This window comes from Micropterus dolomieu, linkage group LG23 (assembly GCF_021292245.1).
Source record: "Micropterus dolomieu isolate WLL.071019.BEF.003 ecotype Adirondacks linkage group LG23, ASM2129224v1, whole genome shotgun sequence".
NCBI classification, from domain to species: Eukaryota; Metazoa; Chordata; class Actinopteri; order Centrarchiformes; family Centrarchidae; genus Micropterus; species Micropterus dolomieu.
The window spans coordinates 426,077-444,884 of NC_060172.1; the positions used below are offsets into that span (position 1 = coordinate 426,077).

The 18,808-nt window shown below is 39.3% G+C and overlaps 1 protein-coding gene across 3 annotated transcripts in view; it reads right to left on the reverse strand.

The window, feature by feature from the left end:
• trhde.2 (thyrotropin releasing hormone degrading enzyme, tandem duplicate 2) overlaps positions 1-18,808 on the reverse strand; it is a 252,123-nt gene that overhangs the window by 34,450 nt on the left and 198,865 nt on the right. For all 3 annotated transcript variants that reach the window (XM_046040346.1, XM_046040347.1, XM_046040345.1), the window contains 3 exons: positions 3,907-3,995; positions 2,079-2,212; positions 1,894-1,949 (listed from right to left, as the gene is read on the reverse strand). In XM_046040346.1, the coding sequence (XP_045896302.1) occupies positions 1,894-1,949; positions 2,079-2,212; positions 3,907-3,995 (279 nt within the window). The remainder of the gene's footprint in view (positions 1-1,893; positions 1,950-2,078; positions 2,213-3,906; positions 3,996-18,808) is intronic.

The window sequence follows — 18,808 nt, forward strand, 5'->3', positions numbered from 1 at the left end:
AAAAAGCTTCAGGCTGAAAACATCACTATGATAAATGACACACTCCTCTACCTCTCTCTCTCTCTCTCTCACTCTCTCTCTTCGTGGCTGCAGCCTCACTGTTCACTCATTCATCTGAGTTTCTGTCTGGCCCAGGTTGTTTTTCAATTACTTTTCACATTGTTCTTATGTTGGTAGTCTACTCAGAATGCAAAAACATGGATGGTCATCTCACAGAAAAAATGACCAATCTACAGCCACAGTGTAATTCCAGGCAGCTCTGGGAACACTGCCTTGCCTAAAGGGAAATTCTGGTATTTGTCAGTGTGGTCTTATTCACATAGTTCACTTGCACATACATACATACTGTCATTTGTAAGTATGTATGTATGCGAAAGGTAAAGTATGTATGTATGTGCAAGGTGAGTATGTATATATGCGCCAGGTTAAGTATGTATATATGCGCAAACTGAGTTTGTATATGTGCGATTTCAGTATGTATGTATGTATGTGTGAGTTAAGAGTATGAATACATACCTTGCACATATAAACATACTAACCTTATGCATACATAAATACTCACCTCGCGCATACATACTTACAAATGACAGTATGTATGTATGTGCAAGCAAGCATGTATGTATGTATGTGCGATCTAAGTGTTCAATTTTGGCCTAGGCGGCTTCTCATACATACCAATGGCACCCAGTGCTTCTTTCTTTTGTGAATGAAACAGTATACAAGTTGTAGTTTTTTCAGCCCTGTAAACTCCACCTCAATTGTACTACCCCTGAAGCAGGCAGCCAGAGCTTTGTTACAGAATCCAAACTTAGTTCCTCCCAGTGAAATGCAGGTAAAGTTGAGAATTTATAAAAAGGTTCATGGTCCGGGGACCACTGCAGGAGCCACTGAAGGAAAGCTCCAGGGAAACACCCTATCTGTGTAGTTTTCATCAACTTCCACTAATCAGAGTCAAAAACGCATTGGTTTCAGTTAAACTGAAGTTTACCCGAAATCTGCAGGAGGCTCACGCTCCTTGCCTCTATCAATGCTGTTCTTGCTGGGGTCTGCATTTTCTAAATCTCTAAACTGAACATGTTGAATAAATAAATAATCACAATGGACATAAATATGAGAACAACACACAGGTTGACGACTACCTTGGCGGTTGTAATAACAATAGCAGATTTGCTAAACATGCACATCTATTGGTGGGACCTGAACAAAATAATGCAAAGGAGAATGTGCAAACAGAAGCTCAGGAAAACCCTCGGCTGCAAGACAACTATGTTAATCCTTGAGCCACCGAGCTGCGCTTATCTGGTGGTTGTGGATGGTGGAGGAATCAACCTCTGGCAAAGCTTCATTCCAACGCCTTGTGTGTGTGAATGGAAATTTTTGTATGAAAATCCATAGGTCTTAGCTGAACTCATATAAAGCTCTGTATAGACAGCTGACTCTGTCAAACTAGAGCCAGCAGCACAAAAGCACCTCCTTTATTTTGTTTGCTAAACAGATGATGACAACTCTGAAATATATCTGTCCAACAAACATTCACTCCATCAAAACAGACATATCTGAGGGAGGCAGACACATTACCAACCCTGCCCAACAAAGAGACACTCCTTATTGCGAAGCAATTAAAAACAAACAGAAACAGGCAGAAACAATGGATCAGACTGGCTACATTCTCCCTCTGTGTGTGCAGACTTCTTACAGGCAGAGTGACAGATGAGCCTCTCACAAAGAGAGTGAGAGAACAGGAAAGAGAGATCCCTGTCCACCACTTTATTCTGTTATAAGGAACTGTCCGTTTCATTGTGTGTATGTGTGAAAAGCCAATAACAATTCTTTGAAAAGAGGATTGTAAATCAGACTAAACCAACATTTCATTCTGGTTAAAAGATGACTCACCTGGCCAGGTTGAAGGCATCATCGATAAGTCCCGCCCTGTTTCCAACGGAGATGATCTGAGAGACAAAGGAAAAGAGTGAGACAGACAGAAGAAAACAGAGACGGGGTTAAATAGAAACAGAGACTACCATACAAACAGACAGACAGGAAGTCAGAAATACATTCAGTAACAGACAGAGGCATACTTGAGGATTGGTGTGGAGCTGTTGAATCAGCAGTTTCCAGTTCTGAAGGTCATAGTTCACACGAAAGTAGCCTGTCTGGTTGATGTTGCCTAGCAACCAGGTTTTGTCATCCATCTGACCAGCCCTGTGGGTTTCTGAGACAAAATACAACAGGCAAGAGAGTCAACAGGCTCTCCCTGATAAAAAAAACAGCAGTGGTTCAAACGAAAAGGTAAACAACAAAACGCCAGGATATATTTGTTGAAGGTCAACAGATATGCAGATGACTGTCCTGTTGGCGTCCTTGCAGTATTATAAAAAATTGAATGGAATTTTGTCATTACTTTCTTAATGTGTTGTATAATCTTTTGAACCTGGAAGTTGAGGGATCAGTCTTAAGTGTAATCAAATAGTTATACTTAAGTTATTGTATGTGGAGAAAGACAGTTTGATGTGATAGGACGGGAAAAGGGCAGGATTGTTTGTGATGACTATTGGTTTTACTATTTAGATACCCATTACATCTCATTCATGTCATGTGGGAGTTACCAACTTGTAAATGCCCTTAATGTCAACAACCAAGTCAGAACTGGGTACCTGGATTTTTCTGAAAGTTCATATATATTGAACTTGCCTTGTTTGTCTACCTTATTCAAAATTTAACAGATACTGTGATGTCTAGTCTTAGAACAAAGTATTGTTTGTCGTACTCCACATGACCAACTCTGCAGTGAGATGACCAATAACTTAAAATTAATAATATGGAATTTGTAAACAAAACAGTAAAGCTGCATACTATGATGCACTTATTTCAACTTGATAAAAACACTCAACTGACTGGCATTTTTACTAAGTTGGACAAATTGGATTGAAGCAGAGAATGTTCACAGTAAAACAACTAAATATACACTGCAAGATATGCACCGTCATCATGTTGAAAATCAAAGTTTGTGTTGATTATAGTGACATCACAGCCTCTCAAAGAGAAACAAGAAAGGTTGTAACATTAGGTTGTATGCTTAAGTAGAACAGCTTGTGGGATCTTTCAGACTTTGTATAACAGCCAGCTGAGGAAAACAAGGAAAATAGCTGCTGACCCAGGTCTGGCCCACTTCCTCAGGTTCCTGCTTGATATTAAACTGTCTTGAAGTCTTGAACTTCGAGACTGCCTCCCTCCACCATGCACTTTGCAAGTAGGTGAAATTGTACCAGAACCCAAACTCTGATGTCAACAGCTGTTGCCCATTTACAGTTCTGTTCTCTATAAACCAAAGCAGAACCAGCTTTATTTCACAAAAACATAAGTGAGTGAATGAGTTTTAAGTTCCATAAACAGAACTATAATTGTCTTTATATTCTATAAACATAATCAGAGAGTTTTATGCTCCAAGTACAGAGGCAGAATGAGCTTTATTCTTATTTATACTATGTATTCTCCAAAATCTGAGAAAGCCCTTTCCACCAAAAAAGACAGAGAATTATATTGAAGGAAAAAAAGATAAAACGTATAATGAGCTTTACTGTCCATAAACAGATCCAAAGGCTTGATGAACAAAGTGGGGCCTTTCATCAAAGGAATATATACCTGTGAGTTTTAATTTTTTAGTCCATTAAATACAAATCACATATCTTGAGACAATGAGATAATTAATTTGTGATCATGAGACAGTTTGCTTAGTTAACATAATCCCAAGATAACGGCTTGATATCTCAAGTGAAACAAGATAATTAAGTCATGATGTTAAAATGAACCTTTATGGAGATTTTCAATTAATTATATCAAATCTCAGAGTACTACACTGCAGTAATATCTAGTTTTAGTACTTAAAGCATCCTGGCAGTACTGTACCTGTCTTGTTGTTGATCCAGATGAGACTCTCTGAACAAACCATGGATGCATTTCCCACAGCGACCGTCAATGGCACCTGCCACTGTAAACTACAGAGAGAGAGAGTGATGTCAGTAATGGCTGGTGGAATTGGATTGAGTTTTATTGCCTCAGTTATCAGATAGAGAGACATTAGAGAAAGAGAGTGATGGTCAGTGATGATCATTCAACATCAGTCAGCTGGAAATGGAGTGAGTGACACTGACTGCGTTATATATATAGAGAGAGAGGGAGAGGCAGAAAGTGAGAGTGTAATAGCTGCAGCCGGCAGCCAACATCAGTCAAGTGGAAGTGGCTGAGGGTCATTGTCTTTTTCAGAGGGGAGGGAGTTTAAATTTGCTGTCCGGTGAAAAGTGCATATGATGGTTAGTTTGGTGATTTTTACATTTTCAGATCAGTTGAAATATACATAAAGGCTCCTTTACTGCTTGATTGAATTCCCCAACCTATCAGACTCATAAACGCTTTTAAAAACCAGTTGATTATCTCAAAATTGCATCACCGCTGGGCTAATACACAGCTGTTTTTCTTTTCTCTTCATTAAGGAGATAAGTGGTTTTTAATAACAGCAAGACAGACAGAATGATGTGGGAGTAACTCAGCTCTGCAGAATACAGACAAAAACTTCCACACAAACAGCAACTGGACCTGGGCAAAAATAGACCCAAAGAAAATGAAAGTGTGTTGTAGTGCCAATGTAATTGATGTGTTATAGCCCAAATGTTGAATAATAAAGGCTGAGGTCTCATTTTAGCTGAATCAGAGAAAGTGCATAATCAAATTAACATTTAATTTTGAGTTGTAAATCAGCCACAAATACTTTTTCTGATGCAAATGTTGCCACCTTTCCTTGTTAACCTTTGTGTTTTCCTTTCCCTTTCAAGGTTTAACTATAATTATTTTTTTTAATTTAGCCATTTCTGAATTCTGTAATAATTTCATTAAAACTATAATAATAACTATGACTATAATAATAACAACTATGACACACTAGGGCTGCTAGGGCTGCAGCTGATGATCACTTTTATTATTGATGAATCTGTCAATTCTTTTCTTATTGATTAGTTGTGAGGTCTAGAAAATTGTGAAAAATGGCGATAGTGTTTCCCAAAGCCCAAGGTGATGTCCACAAATGCCTAGAGGAGTAAAGAAAACAGAAAATATTCATATTTGAGAAGCTGAAATAGAAAAAAGGAATTAATCAATTATCAAAATAATTGACAATTAATTGAAAAGTTGAAATCTAATTGATTAATTGACTAATTCATGTAGCTCTACAACAAACTCAAGTTTTACCTCAAAACTGTCACAAATGTCAGTAGTACGAAACGATGTGACATTCAAAACTGCAAAGGATACAACTATTATTGAAAATCAGTAACAAATGGTGACAAGTAAGTTTAAAATGAGTTAGAGTAGTAAATAACCCAATAGTAATAGTAGTAAAAAAATAACCATAACACTCAGTCCAACAGCCCCTTGTCTTGGATGGTTTTCCAACTGGGTACTGGGTAGAGTTCAAGTCAAGTCAATTTCATTTTTCATTTTCATTGTACTTTCCACAATAGACAACAAATATACATGACAACAGTAGAAAAAATAAAAAATATAATAAATGTCAATACTTAACTCTGTTTGAAGGCCAATGAATAAAGAAAGGTCTTTAGCAAGGATTTGAAAGTGTCAGGAGTTTTGGCATTTCTTATTTGAACAGGTAAAGTATTCCAAAGATTAGGAGCAGCTACTGAGAAGGCTCGGTCACCTTTAGTTTTTAACCTGAATCTGGGGACATCGAGGAGCATCTGATTGGATGACCTCAGTGCTTTGACCAGAGTGTGTACATGTAAAAGTTCTGATAAATAAGAAGGTGCCAACCCATTTAAAATTTTAAAAGCATACAACATCCTCTGTCCCTCACTAACCCAGTTAAAGTTCACCCTGTATTGAGTTGATGGTGATGCATATATTGTATTGTATATGCATGACACATTTACTACCATTGGTACTTTGGTATCCTTGTGGTTCTTACAGTATGACTGTTTTTGTACCCTCACCTCCATAAATCCCTCTGCATATTTTACCAGAGGCTCCTTATTTCAGTCTACGGAACATGACTAAATAAGGATATGAGGATTTATATATAGAACTGAATGAAAGGCCTGTATCAAGGATAAAAGGAAAGGATATAAAGACCAGGATACCAAAATTATAAAAGTGTAATATGTACCCTAGTGCAGACTGTATTATAGACTATACTGTACTGCTTCCCAGCTGTGACAGTAAATTTTAGGTTGGACTCAAGTGGGTTCAGTGCTCTTTGTCTTTATAAGCATCACAATTAAAAGAAAACCATACAATGGTATTTTGACCTGACTTGGGTAATTCAAACACAGGGTTTCTTAGTGTGTAGCGATATAGGAGTCCTAATTGGATTCAGCAGGAGAACAATGTCCGAATATGTCAGTAATGTCCGCATTACCGCAAAATCTTTAACCTGTAGGTGTTATTAGAGCGCACAGTTAAATGAAGCTTGAATATAACTGGCTGTAAAGCTTCTGTGCTTCAGACAGCCTCACTGATCCATGACAACTCTGTGTAACTGCTGTATCCTTTAGTATTTTGGAATGTTCTTCGTACTGAAGGGATGTTACTGCTAAAACAACCATCTTTTTGTCATTCCCAGAGTATCTGTTATGATACAACATACAATGTTAGAGTTGGATATTATTGTGTGGATTCTTAACTTAGTGTGGCCAAAGCAGCACACCAGCTGCAGATGCACTCTCAGCATCTAATATTCATCTGTTCAGCCACAGTAATGCCAATTTAGGATTGCAATGTGAACTAAACACGGTCCTGAACTGACCTGCATAGGAACAATAACAAAGACAGCACAATGTCGTATAGAAGTAAAAATGGAGGCCACTGAAGTCAGCGTTTACGGTTTAATTTTTAAGTTGGAATTCATGACCAAATGGTAACAAGAATGAGAAGAAAGAGAGCCACAATTTTTGTTATGGCTTTTTGTGGAACAATGGCTGCTACTTCTGTACAAAGCCGTGTGTGGATGCCGAGTTGCAGCCAAGACTGGTGGGATCGTGACGTGAATGGCTTCACACAAACAGATTTCATCCAATATAGTTCAAATAGTTAACAAATAGTTCACACTGAAAGAGAACTGAGTTACATACGTATGAACATAAAAATCTGCAACCTAAAAAAGTAGATTTACTTGAGTATGCAACTTTACACTGGTACTTCACAACATTTAAGAAGGAAATAATACATTTTTTCTCCACTATTTTATTTGACAGCTATTTGATAGTGGCTGGTTACTTTCGTATTTTAAATACAAAACATACTGAATAATTAATTTAGTTAATAGTTGGACTTAGCTAACAACAATACAATTCTGATTACACATTAATGCATCAGTCAAACATATCTAATATCTAATCAAATATATATATATATATATATATATATAAAAATACATAATAAGTTTGCCAGTGTTGTGCGCATAATGAGTACTTTTTATTTGATAATGAAGTATATTTTGCTGAAAATATTATTGTAAATACAATTTTAAAGGAGTATTTTTACATTGTGTTTTTGTTTGCTTTTTGTTAGTGACCAGTGGATGCTGTTAAATCACACACACACAGCCTCATTTTAATCAGAATAGGTACTGTATGTGAGTACTAATGACACTAATAAAAGAGTCTTTAAAGTGAGACCTTCTCCTTTGTTCCATTAAAAACCCTCAGATTAATTTTGATCAAATTCGCGTTTTAATTAAAGTGGATTTTAATTACAGACTGCAAACAATGAGCAATTAATTCGTCCATTAAGGAATTGTGGAGGAGTGTGTGCGTGTGATTGTTTGTGTGTGTGTATGGTAGGGGTCACTGTAACACAATAAGCCAGAAAAAGACCCATTAACCAATCCCTGCAGCCATCTGTCGCCGCGGGCAACCATGGATCAATACCGCTGCCTAGCAACAAAGTATTTAATCTGATATTTATATCAACCTGATTGACAAGAGTGGAACTTAATTACACACACACACACAGTAAGAGCAGCATGGACAGCAGAATGTGTTTATTAATATTTGATCGAAATGTAGCCTGTTATTTTAGACGACTGTGTGTGTGTGTGTGTGTGTGTGCTCAGACTTAATGGTTTATTCATCAAAGACAAAAGCCAGCTGAAAACACAAACACACACTCACACATTGTAGGTAAAGAGAAAGGCAGCTTGAGTGTGTTGATACATCAACAAGGAAAACCTCTCTGTCCCTCTTCTTCCGCCATTAAAAAGCACTTTGATGCCATTTATAATTTTCCTTTCAAGTGTCTCAAAATCAAAACTTAAGGTTTAAAAATATACTAATCAGTACCTCTAATTCAAGGATATTAACCTGATAATGGCCCAACCTGACAGGCATAAAAATTCGATAGTTGCTGGTTTTATCCCGTTTACTGAGTGTTAGTGGAATGCAGCATCTGAATATTTTGGCCTTCCCGTGCCTACTTTGACAACTTGTTGAACAATTGAAGCACAGTCTGTTTTTCATTACTTTGAACATAGAGATGCCAAAGACAATTATGTTGTTGTGCCTGTCCCTCACACTTCATTGTACTTTATAGTTAACTCACTGCACTGTACAGAATGCAAGCCATGAAAGAAGGCATGGTCAGGGTCCAGTGCATAGTAGGCTATGCCATTTCTCTTGTCTGTCAGTCAAAAGTCTTAATAGGGACAAGATTATAGCATGGACGCATGCTACAATGTCCCTAGATGAGCTCAACAAAAAAAATATGACAATAATCCAATAAAATGACAGCAAATCTTTATTAAGACCAGTATTTTAAAGTTTCTCTCTTTCTAAACTCTAAAGTTTAAAATAATCCCAGTCATGATCCATATTAAGTTATGTGGTTAAGTTCCACAAATTGGCTATGGGGCTGTCTGTCCAAAGGAGGATTAACAAAAATGAAACAATTCTTCAGGTTGTTGTGAAACATGCTGTTGCACACAGCTGTATTAATTAAAACAGAAGTGTATCCATCTCGCCAAACATACAGTGGGGAGAACAAGTATTTGATACTAATGATTTTGCAGGCTTTCCTACTTACAAAGCATGTAGGTCTGTAATTTTTATCATAGGTACACTTCAACTGTGAGAGACGGAATCTGAAACAAAAATCCATAAAATCACATTGTATGATTTTTAAATAATTAATTTGCATTTTATTGCGTGAAGTATTTGATCACCTACCAACCAGTAAGAATTCCACCTCTCACAGACCTGTTAGTTCTTCTATAAGAAGCCTTCCTGTTCTGCACTCATTACCTGTATTAACTGCACCTGTTTGAACTCGTTACCTGTATAAAAGACACCTGTCCACACACTCAATCAAACAGACTCCAACCTCTCCACAATGGCCAAAACCAGAGAGCTGTGCAAGGACATCGGGGATAAAATTGTAGATCTGCACAAGGCTGGGATGGGCTGCAGAACAATAGGTAAGCAGCTTGGTGAGAAGGCAACAACTGTTGGCGCAATTATAGGAAAATGGAAGAAGTTCAAGATGACAGTCAATCTCCCTCAGTCTGGGGCTCCATGCAAGATCTCACCTTGTGGGGCATCAATGATCATGAGGAGGGTGAGGGATCAGCCCAGAACTACACAGCAGGACCTGGTCAATGACCTGAAGAGAGCTGGGACCGTCTCAAAGAAAACCATTAGTGACACACTATGCCGTCATGGATTAAAATCCTGCAGTGCACGCAAAGTCCCCCTGCTCAAGCCAGGGCATGTCCAGGCCCGTCTGAAGTTTGCCAATGACCATCTGGATGATCCAGAGGAGGAATGGGAGAAGGTCATGTGGTCTGATGAGACAAAAATAGAGCTTTATGGTCTAAACTCCACTCGCCGTGTTTGGAGGAAGAAGAAGGATGAGTACAACCCCAAGAACACCATCCCTAACGTGAAGCATGGAGGTGGAAACCTCATTCTTTGGGGATGCTTTTCTGCTAATAATAAGAATAATAATAATAATAATCCTTATTTGTAGAGCACTTTTCAAAAACAAGTTACAAAGTGCTTTAACAAGTGTAAAGAATAATAGGGGACAGGGCGACTGCACCGTATTGAGGGGAGGATGGATGGGGCCATGTATCGCGAGATCTCGGCCAACAACCTCCTTCCTTCAGTAAGAGCATTGAAGATGGGTCATGGCTGGGTCTTCCAGCATGACAACGACCTGAAACACACAGCCAGGGCAACTAAGGAGTGCCTCCGTAAGAAGTATCTCAAGGTCCTGGAGTGGCCTAGCCAGTCTCCAGACCTGAACCCAATAGAAAATCTTTGAAGGGAGCTGAAAGTCCGTATTGCCCAGCGACAGCCCCAAAACCTGAAGGATCTGGAGGAGGTCTGTATGGAGGAGTGGGCCAAAATCCCTGCTGCAGTGTGCAAACCTGGTGAAGAACTACAGGAAACGTATGATCTCTGTAATTGCAAACAAAGGTTTCTGTACCAGATATTAAGTTCTGCTTTTCTGATGTATCAAATACTTATGTCATGCAATAAAATGCAATTCTTTAAAAATCATACAATGTGATTTTCTGGATTTTAGATTCCGTCTCTCACAGTTGAAGTGTACCAATGATAAAAAATTATAGACCTCTACATGCTTTGTAAGTAGGAAAAACCTGCAAAATCAGCAGCGTATCAAATACTTGTTCTCCCCACTGTGTATGACACAGACAGCTAAAAAATACACTAGGTGTCTGTGAGTGCAGTCACTGCATACAGCCTTTGCAGTCGTACAACATCCCCAAGAAGTCCCTAGGTGACGAAATTCACATCACGCAGACCCTAGCGGCTGTGCAGGCATGGAAAATACACTGCTCAAAAAAAAAGGGGAACACTTAAACAACACAATGTAACTCCAAGTCAATCACACTCCTGTGAAATCAAACTGTCCACTTAGGAAGCAACACTGATTGAATCAATTTCACATGCTGTTGTGCAAATGGAATAGACAACAGGTGGAAATTATAGGCAATTAGCAAGACACCCCCAATAAAGGAGTGGTTCTGCAGGTGGTGACCACAGACCACTCCATGAGACGGAGTCTACAACCAACACGAGTGGCTCAGGTAGTGCAGCTCATCCAGGATGGCACATCAATGCGAGCTGTGGCAAGAAGGTTTGCTGTGTCTGTCAGCGTAGTGTCCAGAGCATGGAGGCGCTACCAGGAGACAGGCCGGTACATCAAGAGACGTGGAGGAGGCCGTAGGAGGGCAACAACCCAGCAGCAGGACCGCTACCTCTGCCTTTGTGCAAGGAGGAGCACTGCCAGAGCCCTGCAAAATGACCTCCAGCAAGCCACAAATGTGTCTGCTCAAACAGTCAGAAACAGACTTCATGAGGGCCCGACGTCCACAGGTGGGGGTTGTGCTTACAGCCCAACACCTTGCAGGACGTTTGGCATTTGCCAGAGATTGGCAAATTCGCCACTGGCGCCCTGTGCTCTTCACAGATGAAAGCAGGTTCACACTGAGCGCATGTGACAGACGTGACAGAGTCTGGAGACGCTGTGGAGAACGTTCTGCTGCCTGCAACATCCTCCAGCATGACCGGTTTGGCGGTGGGTCAGTAATGGTGTGGGGTGGCATTTCTTTGGGGGGCCGCACAGCCCTCCATGTGCTCGCCAGAGGTAGCCTGACTGCCATTAGGTACCGAGATGAGATCCTCAGACCCCTTGTGAGACCATATGCTGGTGCGGTTGGCCCTGGGTTCCTCCTAATGCAAGACAATGCTAGACCTCATGTGGCTGGAGTGTGTCAGCAGTTCCTGCAAGAGGAAGACATTGATGCTATGGACCGGCCCGCCCGTTCCCCAGACCTGAATCCAATTGAGCACATCTGGGACATCATGTCTCGCTCCATCCACCAACGCCACGTTGCACCACAGACTGTCTAGGAGTTGTCTGGGAGGAGATCCCTCAGGAGACCATCAGCCACCTCATCAGGAGCATGCCCAGGCGTTGTAGGGAGGTCATACAGGCATGTGGAGGCCACACACACTACTGAGCCTCATTTTGACTTGTTTTAAGGACATTACATCAAAGTTGGATCGGCCTGTAGTGTGGTTTTCCACTTTGATTTTGAGTGTGACTCCAAATCCAGACCTCCATGGGTTGATAAATTTGAATTCCATTGATAATTTTTGTGTGATTTTGTTGTCAGCACATTCAACTATGTAAAGAAAGGAGTATTTAATGAGATTATTTCATTCCTTCAGATCTAGGATGTGTTATTTTAGTGTTCCCTTTATTTTTTTGAGCAGTGTATAATTTGCACTTCACACAGCATTTCCTAAAATGAACAGTTGTTTGATAAATGCATAATCTGGTATCTTTAGTTCAGTCATTCAATAACATTATGGGTCTTAAGAAACTAAGGACTTTATAACAATTACTTAGTTTTTTTAATGTTTCCATGTCTTTTTTCTGTCTTGTTGTGGTTCTTCAATTGTGTTAGTCTATTTTTATTTCTACTTATTATGCATCTTAATTATTTTTGTAAATCACTTTGTGGTATCTGCTTTAGAAAGTTAAAGCAGTATATAAATACACTTGAGTGTACTCAAGTCACTGTGAGTCTGAGGACTCATGAATAATTCATCACTGTCCTGTTTAGCATTAAAGCTAATTAAATCAAACATGCAGTTACTTGTCCTCCAATCACGTATCTGTTTACCTGTCAGGTGACAAGGCTTCTTTTCTATTTAGCTACAATCAAAGACGAGTCGTGATGTGTTTATCCTGTTTGATTTATTTTCAGTATCATTAGCTCGACCTTATTGTTAGCTCACGCTGTCCTCTGGTTTCTCCTTGTCTCTTGTTCTGTCAGCTCAGTTCTTTAAAAAGCATTTATTTGCCTCACAGCATCAGTAGTTTGAAGGTGAGAAAATAAAAGACACAAGTTTTAAACGTCTCCCTCAAACCACCAGAGACTGGAAGAGGAGGAGAACGTAAAGTGTAAAGAAAATATATATAATGTGATCCCTAAAATGTCACCTTAACACTGTAGGTTAAAAATGCAACAAAAAGTTTGAAAAGGAAGGTTGTTTTAGTATTATTATTTGAATTAAAAGCTTCCTTTCCAACTTAATTTCTTTTTAGGAGACAGATGACCGGTTGTCAGACCATTTGTGACAGGTGAGTGGCTCTCAGTCATTAGTTTGTTAAGCTTTATGTATTCAGGAACAACATCCACATACACAACAAGACAATTCAGTCACACATCATCACATGTTTGAAAACATGTATAGATTAAAAAAAAAAAAAAAAAAAAGTATCTTAAGAAACCAGCCGTGTCTATATGAAAGTTACACAGACACACTGTCTGTATTTTATAAGACACCTTAATGATAGTTATTTAGAAATATTGCATAGTGTAGGGTGCAATGGCTGATATTTTTATGTATATTTAGGCCTAGTCCACATGGACACGGGTATTTTTATAACCAGAGTTTTTCCTCCTTCGTTGAAAAAAAAACACATGAAAACGCAAACACACGTTATCAAGCGCTGTCAAGAGCAAATCCTCACCCTGCCAGAGGTTTTCAAAAATGTTTGGTTTCAGTCACCTGATACTGCGTTTCCGTGTGGACAAACGGCTGATGCGCATAAAAATAAGTCCCGGTTATGAAAATACCTGTGTTCGTGAGGACAGGGCCTTAGATCTATTACTGATTTTAGCATTTAATGTATTTTGAACTTGTATTTGTAATAATTGTTTTAATTGTATTAGTGTTGGTGTTGATCTGCCCAGAGACTGCAGATGGAAATTAGCCAGTAGCTAAAATCTGGTATAATGCATCTGTTCTTCTGATGTGAGATAGTGATGAAACGATTACCTGTTTAACGGTAAACCATGGTAAAATTCCCGACGGTTATTATTACCGTACACATTTTAATTACCATGATAACCGGGTATGGTTAAGCGCGCTATTATAATCTCACGGCAAACACTGTCCAGCGTCCCCCCAGAAGCAGGCGCGCATGCGCAGAATGCATTAATGACAGCACGGCGGAAGACAGGCTGCAGAGATTTTTCAGTCACTCTGAAGTCTGGTCGTATTTTAGTTTTTATGAGAGTGCTGAGGGAAACTTGATTGAAAAAAATAACCTTATAGTGAACGCAGGGTGAGTTAATTTTTAGCTTTGGTTTGTCTCTCTGACTTGCTAACAGCGTGTAAACTGAAGCTCTCAGTGTTAGCTGCTCTTGTAAAAACGCTACACGTTGTTCTGCTGCTGTGTGTCGGCAGAGTCTATTCGTCCACTGCACATGAGAACACGTTATGCAGTTTAGTCAACCAACCAGCATATCTAGAAACGCTACAGACTCCTCTGTATTATGTCAGTTTTGGGGCTCATTGCAGTTACTATCACTGTCTTCTAAAGACTTATTTGTTTTCATGTAATTGTCCACGGGGTCAATGTATTACCTATATAATATAAAATCTTGATAATGCACACTTAGATGATTTTCATATGTTTAGAAAAGCTATTTGCTGTTATTTTATTTTTTATGCAAACAAATGGCAATTGTATTTGCAGTTTTCAATATAAAACTTGTTGAAATGGTTTCAGTATGTGTATCAGTACATTTTAATCTTTTTTAGCACATTTTTACAATACCGTGATAATGCTGATAACCGTGATAATTTTGGTCACACCGTTTCATCCCTAATGTGAGATTAATGTGGTTATACACTGTTCAAGACAATAGTAATAAACAAAACATTCACAAGAAACACTAATTAAAACTTTCACATTTAATTATTATCATTGAAAATGTCAGCAAGTAAGTAAAACTCTCGAAAGTCCCTCAGAGGAATGAGGTGCATGTTACTAGAAATCAGTCCTCACCAGTTCAGTGCTGCTATGTGGAACTTATGTGAAATCTATTCTGTGATCCGGTGTCATGATAACACAATGATACTGATGTCTTCTAGATGCCATTGATGATCTATTCACTTAATTCATAGTGGTGAATGTCAGTTGTCCTGAGTAAGAATTAAATGGCACTGTGGTAAATGTCATCCAATGCAGCTGAATGAGCATATGTGATATCTCTGTAATCTAGTCTGTAGATAATATGTATATTGTAAATGTTTCTGTTTTGAATGGAGAAACCATCTCTGTTCGGATAGAAGAATCCAATTTGAATTTTTGTTTTTTGAGTGAGGTGTTTCATGTAAGGACAATCTGCTAACTAACTAAGTTCTCTAAGTACTTATAATTCTGTACTGTCCCTTTTAGATTTCCATTGACAACATGGATTGAAGTTCCGTGATCCTGCAGAATGTATAGCCTTCATTTGGACTTTCTGGAGTTTAGAACAAGCTCACAATCTTAAGTTAATAGTTAATTAATTTAGGGGTCTGGATGTCACCAAAATCTGATTGTAACCTGCAGAAAGCCTGGTTTGTTGTATAGCCGATAACATGCAGGATGGTATCATCAGCATAAATATCAACATTGCAGTGCTCAAATGGAAAGGAAATATTTATGTACAGAGTAAGGCACCATCCACACTACTTCGTTTTAGTTTACAAACGGAGAATTAAAACAAATACGATCTCTGTCCACATCAGCGTTTTAGCTGCGGATCAGAGGTGATCCCCGTCTAGAAGATTTGGCGAAAGCATAAAGAAATGCAGACCAAGAATCAGATTTTTTTTTGCATGCACCAATAACGACCCGGGACTGAATGTAACACCGGCGTTAAAAGCGGCTGTGGCGGCGGAAAACGGTAACCTACAAATGTAGGCAGATAGGCCTAAGTGTTATTTGCACAGTACTGAATATTTTAATAAAAATACCAAAACTAAAACTCTGGTCAGCAGCATCGTGTTTCTGCTTTGCATGACTTATAAGACCCAATCAGAGAACTGAGTGTGAGCGTCTGCGTCATCGTTTCTGAAGTCCTCCGTTTTGGCCCTGGTCTTCACTAAAACGCCCTCCGGAGTTTTTAAACACAAAACGGGGTCGGCAGCGTTTCCAAACTTCTGTTTTAGGTCTTCGTTTTCGCCTTGTAGTCTGGACGGGAGGTGCAAATGTAGCAAAAGGTCTCCGTTTTAAGTCGAAAACGCAGTAGTGTCGATGGGGCCTAAAAGCAGAGAGCCTGGAGCTTCCTGGTGGTCTAAGGTTTAAAGTACTGACCTTAATGTCCCAAGATTGAGTCTGGGACATTTGTTGCATGTAATTTCTCATCCCTGTCACCCCTAATTCCCTGGCATCGCCATAACTGTTGATTTACTAATTAAGGCATAAAAATACATATACACAAATAAACAAAAAAAGCAAGGCGACTAATATCGATCCTAGTGTGAAATCAACTACTATATACTTGATTTGAAACCATCTACAACAACAGTCTGACCAAATCCAAATCAGCATATTTCAGTGTCATAATTTGTATAAAGAGCCTTGGACAGATTTACAAGCGCTGCACAAACGATGAGCCAGTCTAAAGCCTGACTATTGCAGCAGGAAGGCATTGATGCTATGGACTGGCCCGCCAGTTCCCCAGACCTGAATCCAATTGAGCACATCTGGGACATCATGTCTCGCTCCATCCACCAACCTGGACAGTCTGTTGCACCACAGACTGTCCAGGAGTTGGCGGATGCTTTAGTCCAGGTCTGGGAGGAGATCCCTCAGGAGACCATCAGCCACCTCATCAGGAGCATGCCCAGGAGTTGTAGGGAGGTCATACAGGCACGTGGAGGCCACACACACTACTGAGCCTCATTTTGACTTGTTTCAAGGACATTACATCAAAGTTGGATCGGATTGTAGTGTGGTTTTCCACTTTGATTTTGAGTTTGACTCCAAATCCAGACCTCCATGGGTTGATAAATTTGATTTCCATTGATAATTTTTTGTGTGATTTTGTTGTCAGCACATTCAACTATATAAAGAAAGGAGTATTTAATGAGATTATTTCATTCATTCAGATCTAGGATGTGTTATTTTAGTGTTCCCTTTATTTATTTTGAGCAGTATATCTATCTATCTATCTATCTATCCATCATATATATATATATATATATCTTGTTGGTCGTTTTGTTATTGCGGCTTGGGACCCAATCTCTCAGTTTGGGGAGGATGATGATTACCCTTAGGCAAGGTCCTTAATGTTACCAGCCAACCTCAGGCATGAGTGAAGCCGCAAATACAAGAGCCATACTGGCTCGGATGTCGCCCAGGTCAACAAGGTTCGCGTCAGGTGCTAGGGAACCAGGGCAACGTAATGACAAATGGGCTACTGGAAGAGGACATTCATGGACTAGAGCAGAAAATATGGATCTGATGCAATGCTACTATATGCATAAAATCAACCATTCAATCTATCATTACAATCTGTCGAACAGAAACAGTGCACGTATGGAACACCTGCCTATGTTTATGATGAAGAGCACATATCAGATAGATCCTGATCTGCTTTGATCCTGATATGGGTCCAGTTCACATGAGAGAACCAGTATTTTTCCCATATCAAAGGCTGTGAGGCTGCATCAGAACCACGTTCTTTGCTATACAACAGTCACCCATCAGCAATGTATTTTTCCTGACATTTTCAACCATGTGCTATTACCAAAAAGGCCTCGACTTTCCTGCTGTGACATTTGGGCCCTGAGCGAGATATACTGTATCAACATTACATGGTGCAAATAGGGACCAATATCTATTCTTCCATTATGGAAATGTTAAGAAAATATAGAGTGGGAGCGTCAGGAGGCTGGAAATGCAAAATAAATAAACACAAGCAAGATTTTTATTTAATACTTATTTATTATATTTTTATATTCTATACATACACATTACATAAAGTGTGAGACAAACATTTGTGTGAGATAATTAAAACTGCATTTACTGATTTTTTTGCCACTCACCACACTAAACATAAATACAAACATAAACAGCAGTACTACAATACTTTGGAAGTTGTCCAAACTGAGGGGCTAGACACCATTGCTGTGTCTAGTCTGCCAGAAGAAGAAAAAGTGTACATTTAAGCTCATAATTAATGGTTGACTATTTTTAATCAAAATACCAACTCCATAGGTCTTTGTATCTGTGATGAGTCAAATACTATCTGATCACTTTTTAGTCTGTGCCAATAAAAATGCCAAACGCTCAGAAGGCAAAGATAATTCTATTTCATATAATATCAGAAGCTAATGAGTAGTCACCAGAGGAGAGAGATACACAAGCTGCACCTAGAACACAATGTTCAACAAACGCACAGAAAGGAAATGAATGAGAGAGAGACAGAGAGACACAGACAGAGAAAGAGCCGTTATCAGATGCATTTTAGATAGCATGTAACCCAACGGAACGGCTTTGCTTTAGAGAGGCTGCCTTGACCTTTTCAGTATTCATCACCAGATTGTATCTCCAGCCCCTAAACCAATCAGCACTGGAATTTCCAGGTCAGCATAACCACCTCAAAGTAAAAGGTCAGTATGGAGCACCCAGAGTCTGCGATAACTTGGAGACAGCGCATGGCGAAGAAGTTTATCTACCTGGCAAATGACATATTGCCTCACTGTAACTTAAGTCCACTTTAGTGAGCTGCAAGACTACTTTGGCTGGCTGCAGAAAAAGGCTTTTCGGCTCAAGAAAGTGCTGGTTCAGAGGATGTCAGCCTCGATTCAGATTGTGCTGATACACACTATGCAGACTACAGAAAGAAAGCACCTTGCTATTTGTGGATCAATATCAAAAGTATCAATAGCATGGTACTTGTAAAGCACTGATTTTAGGTGTGGGA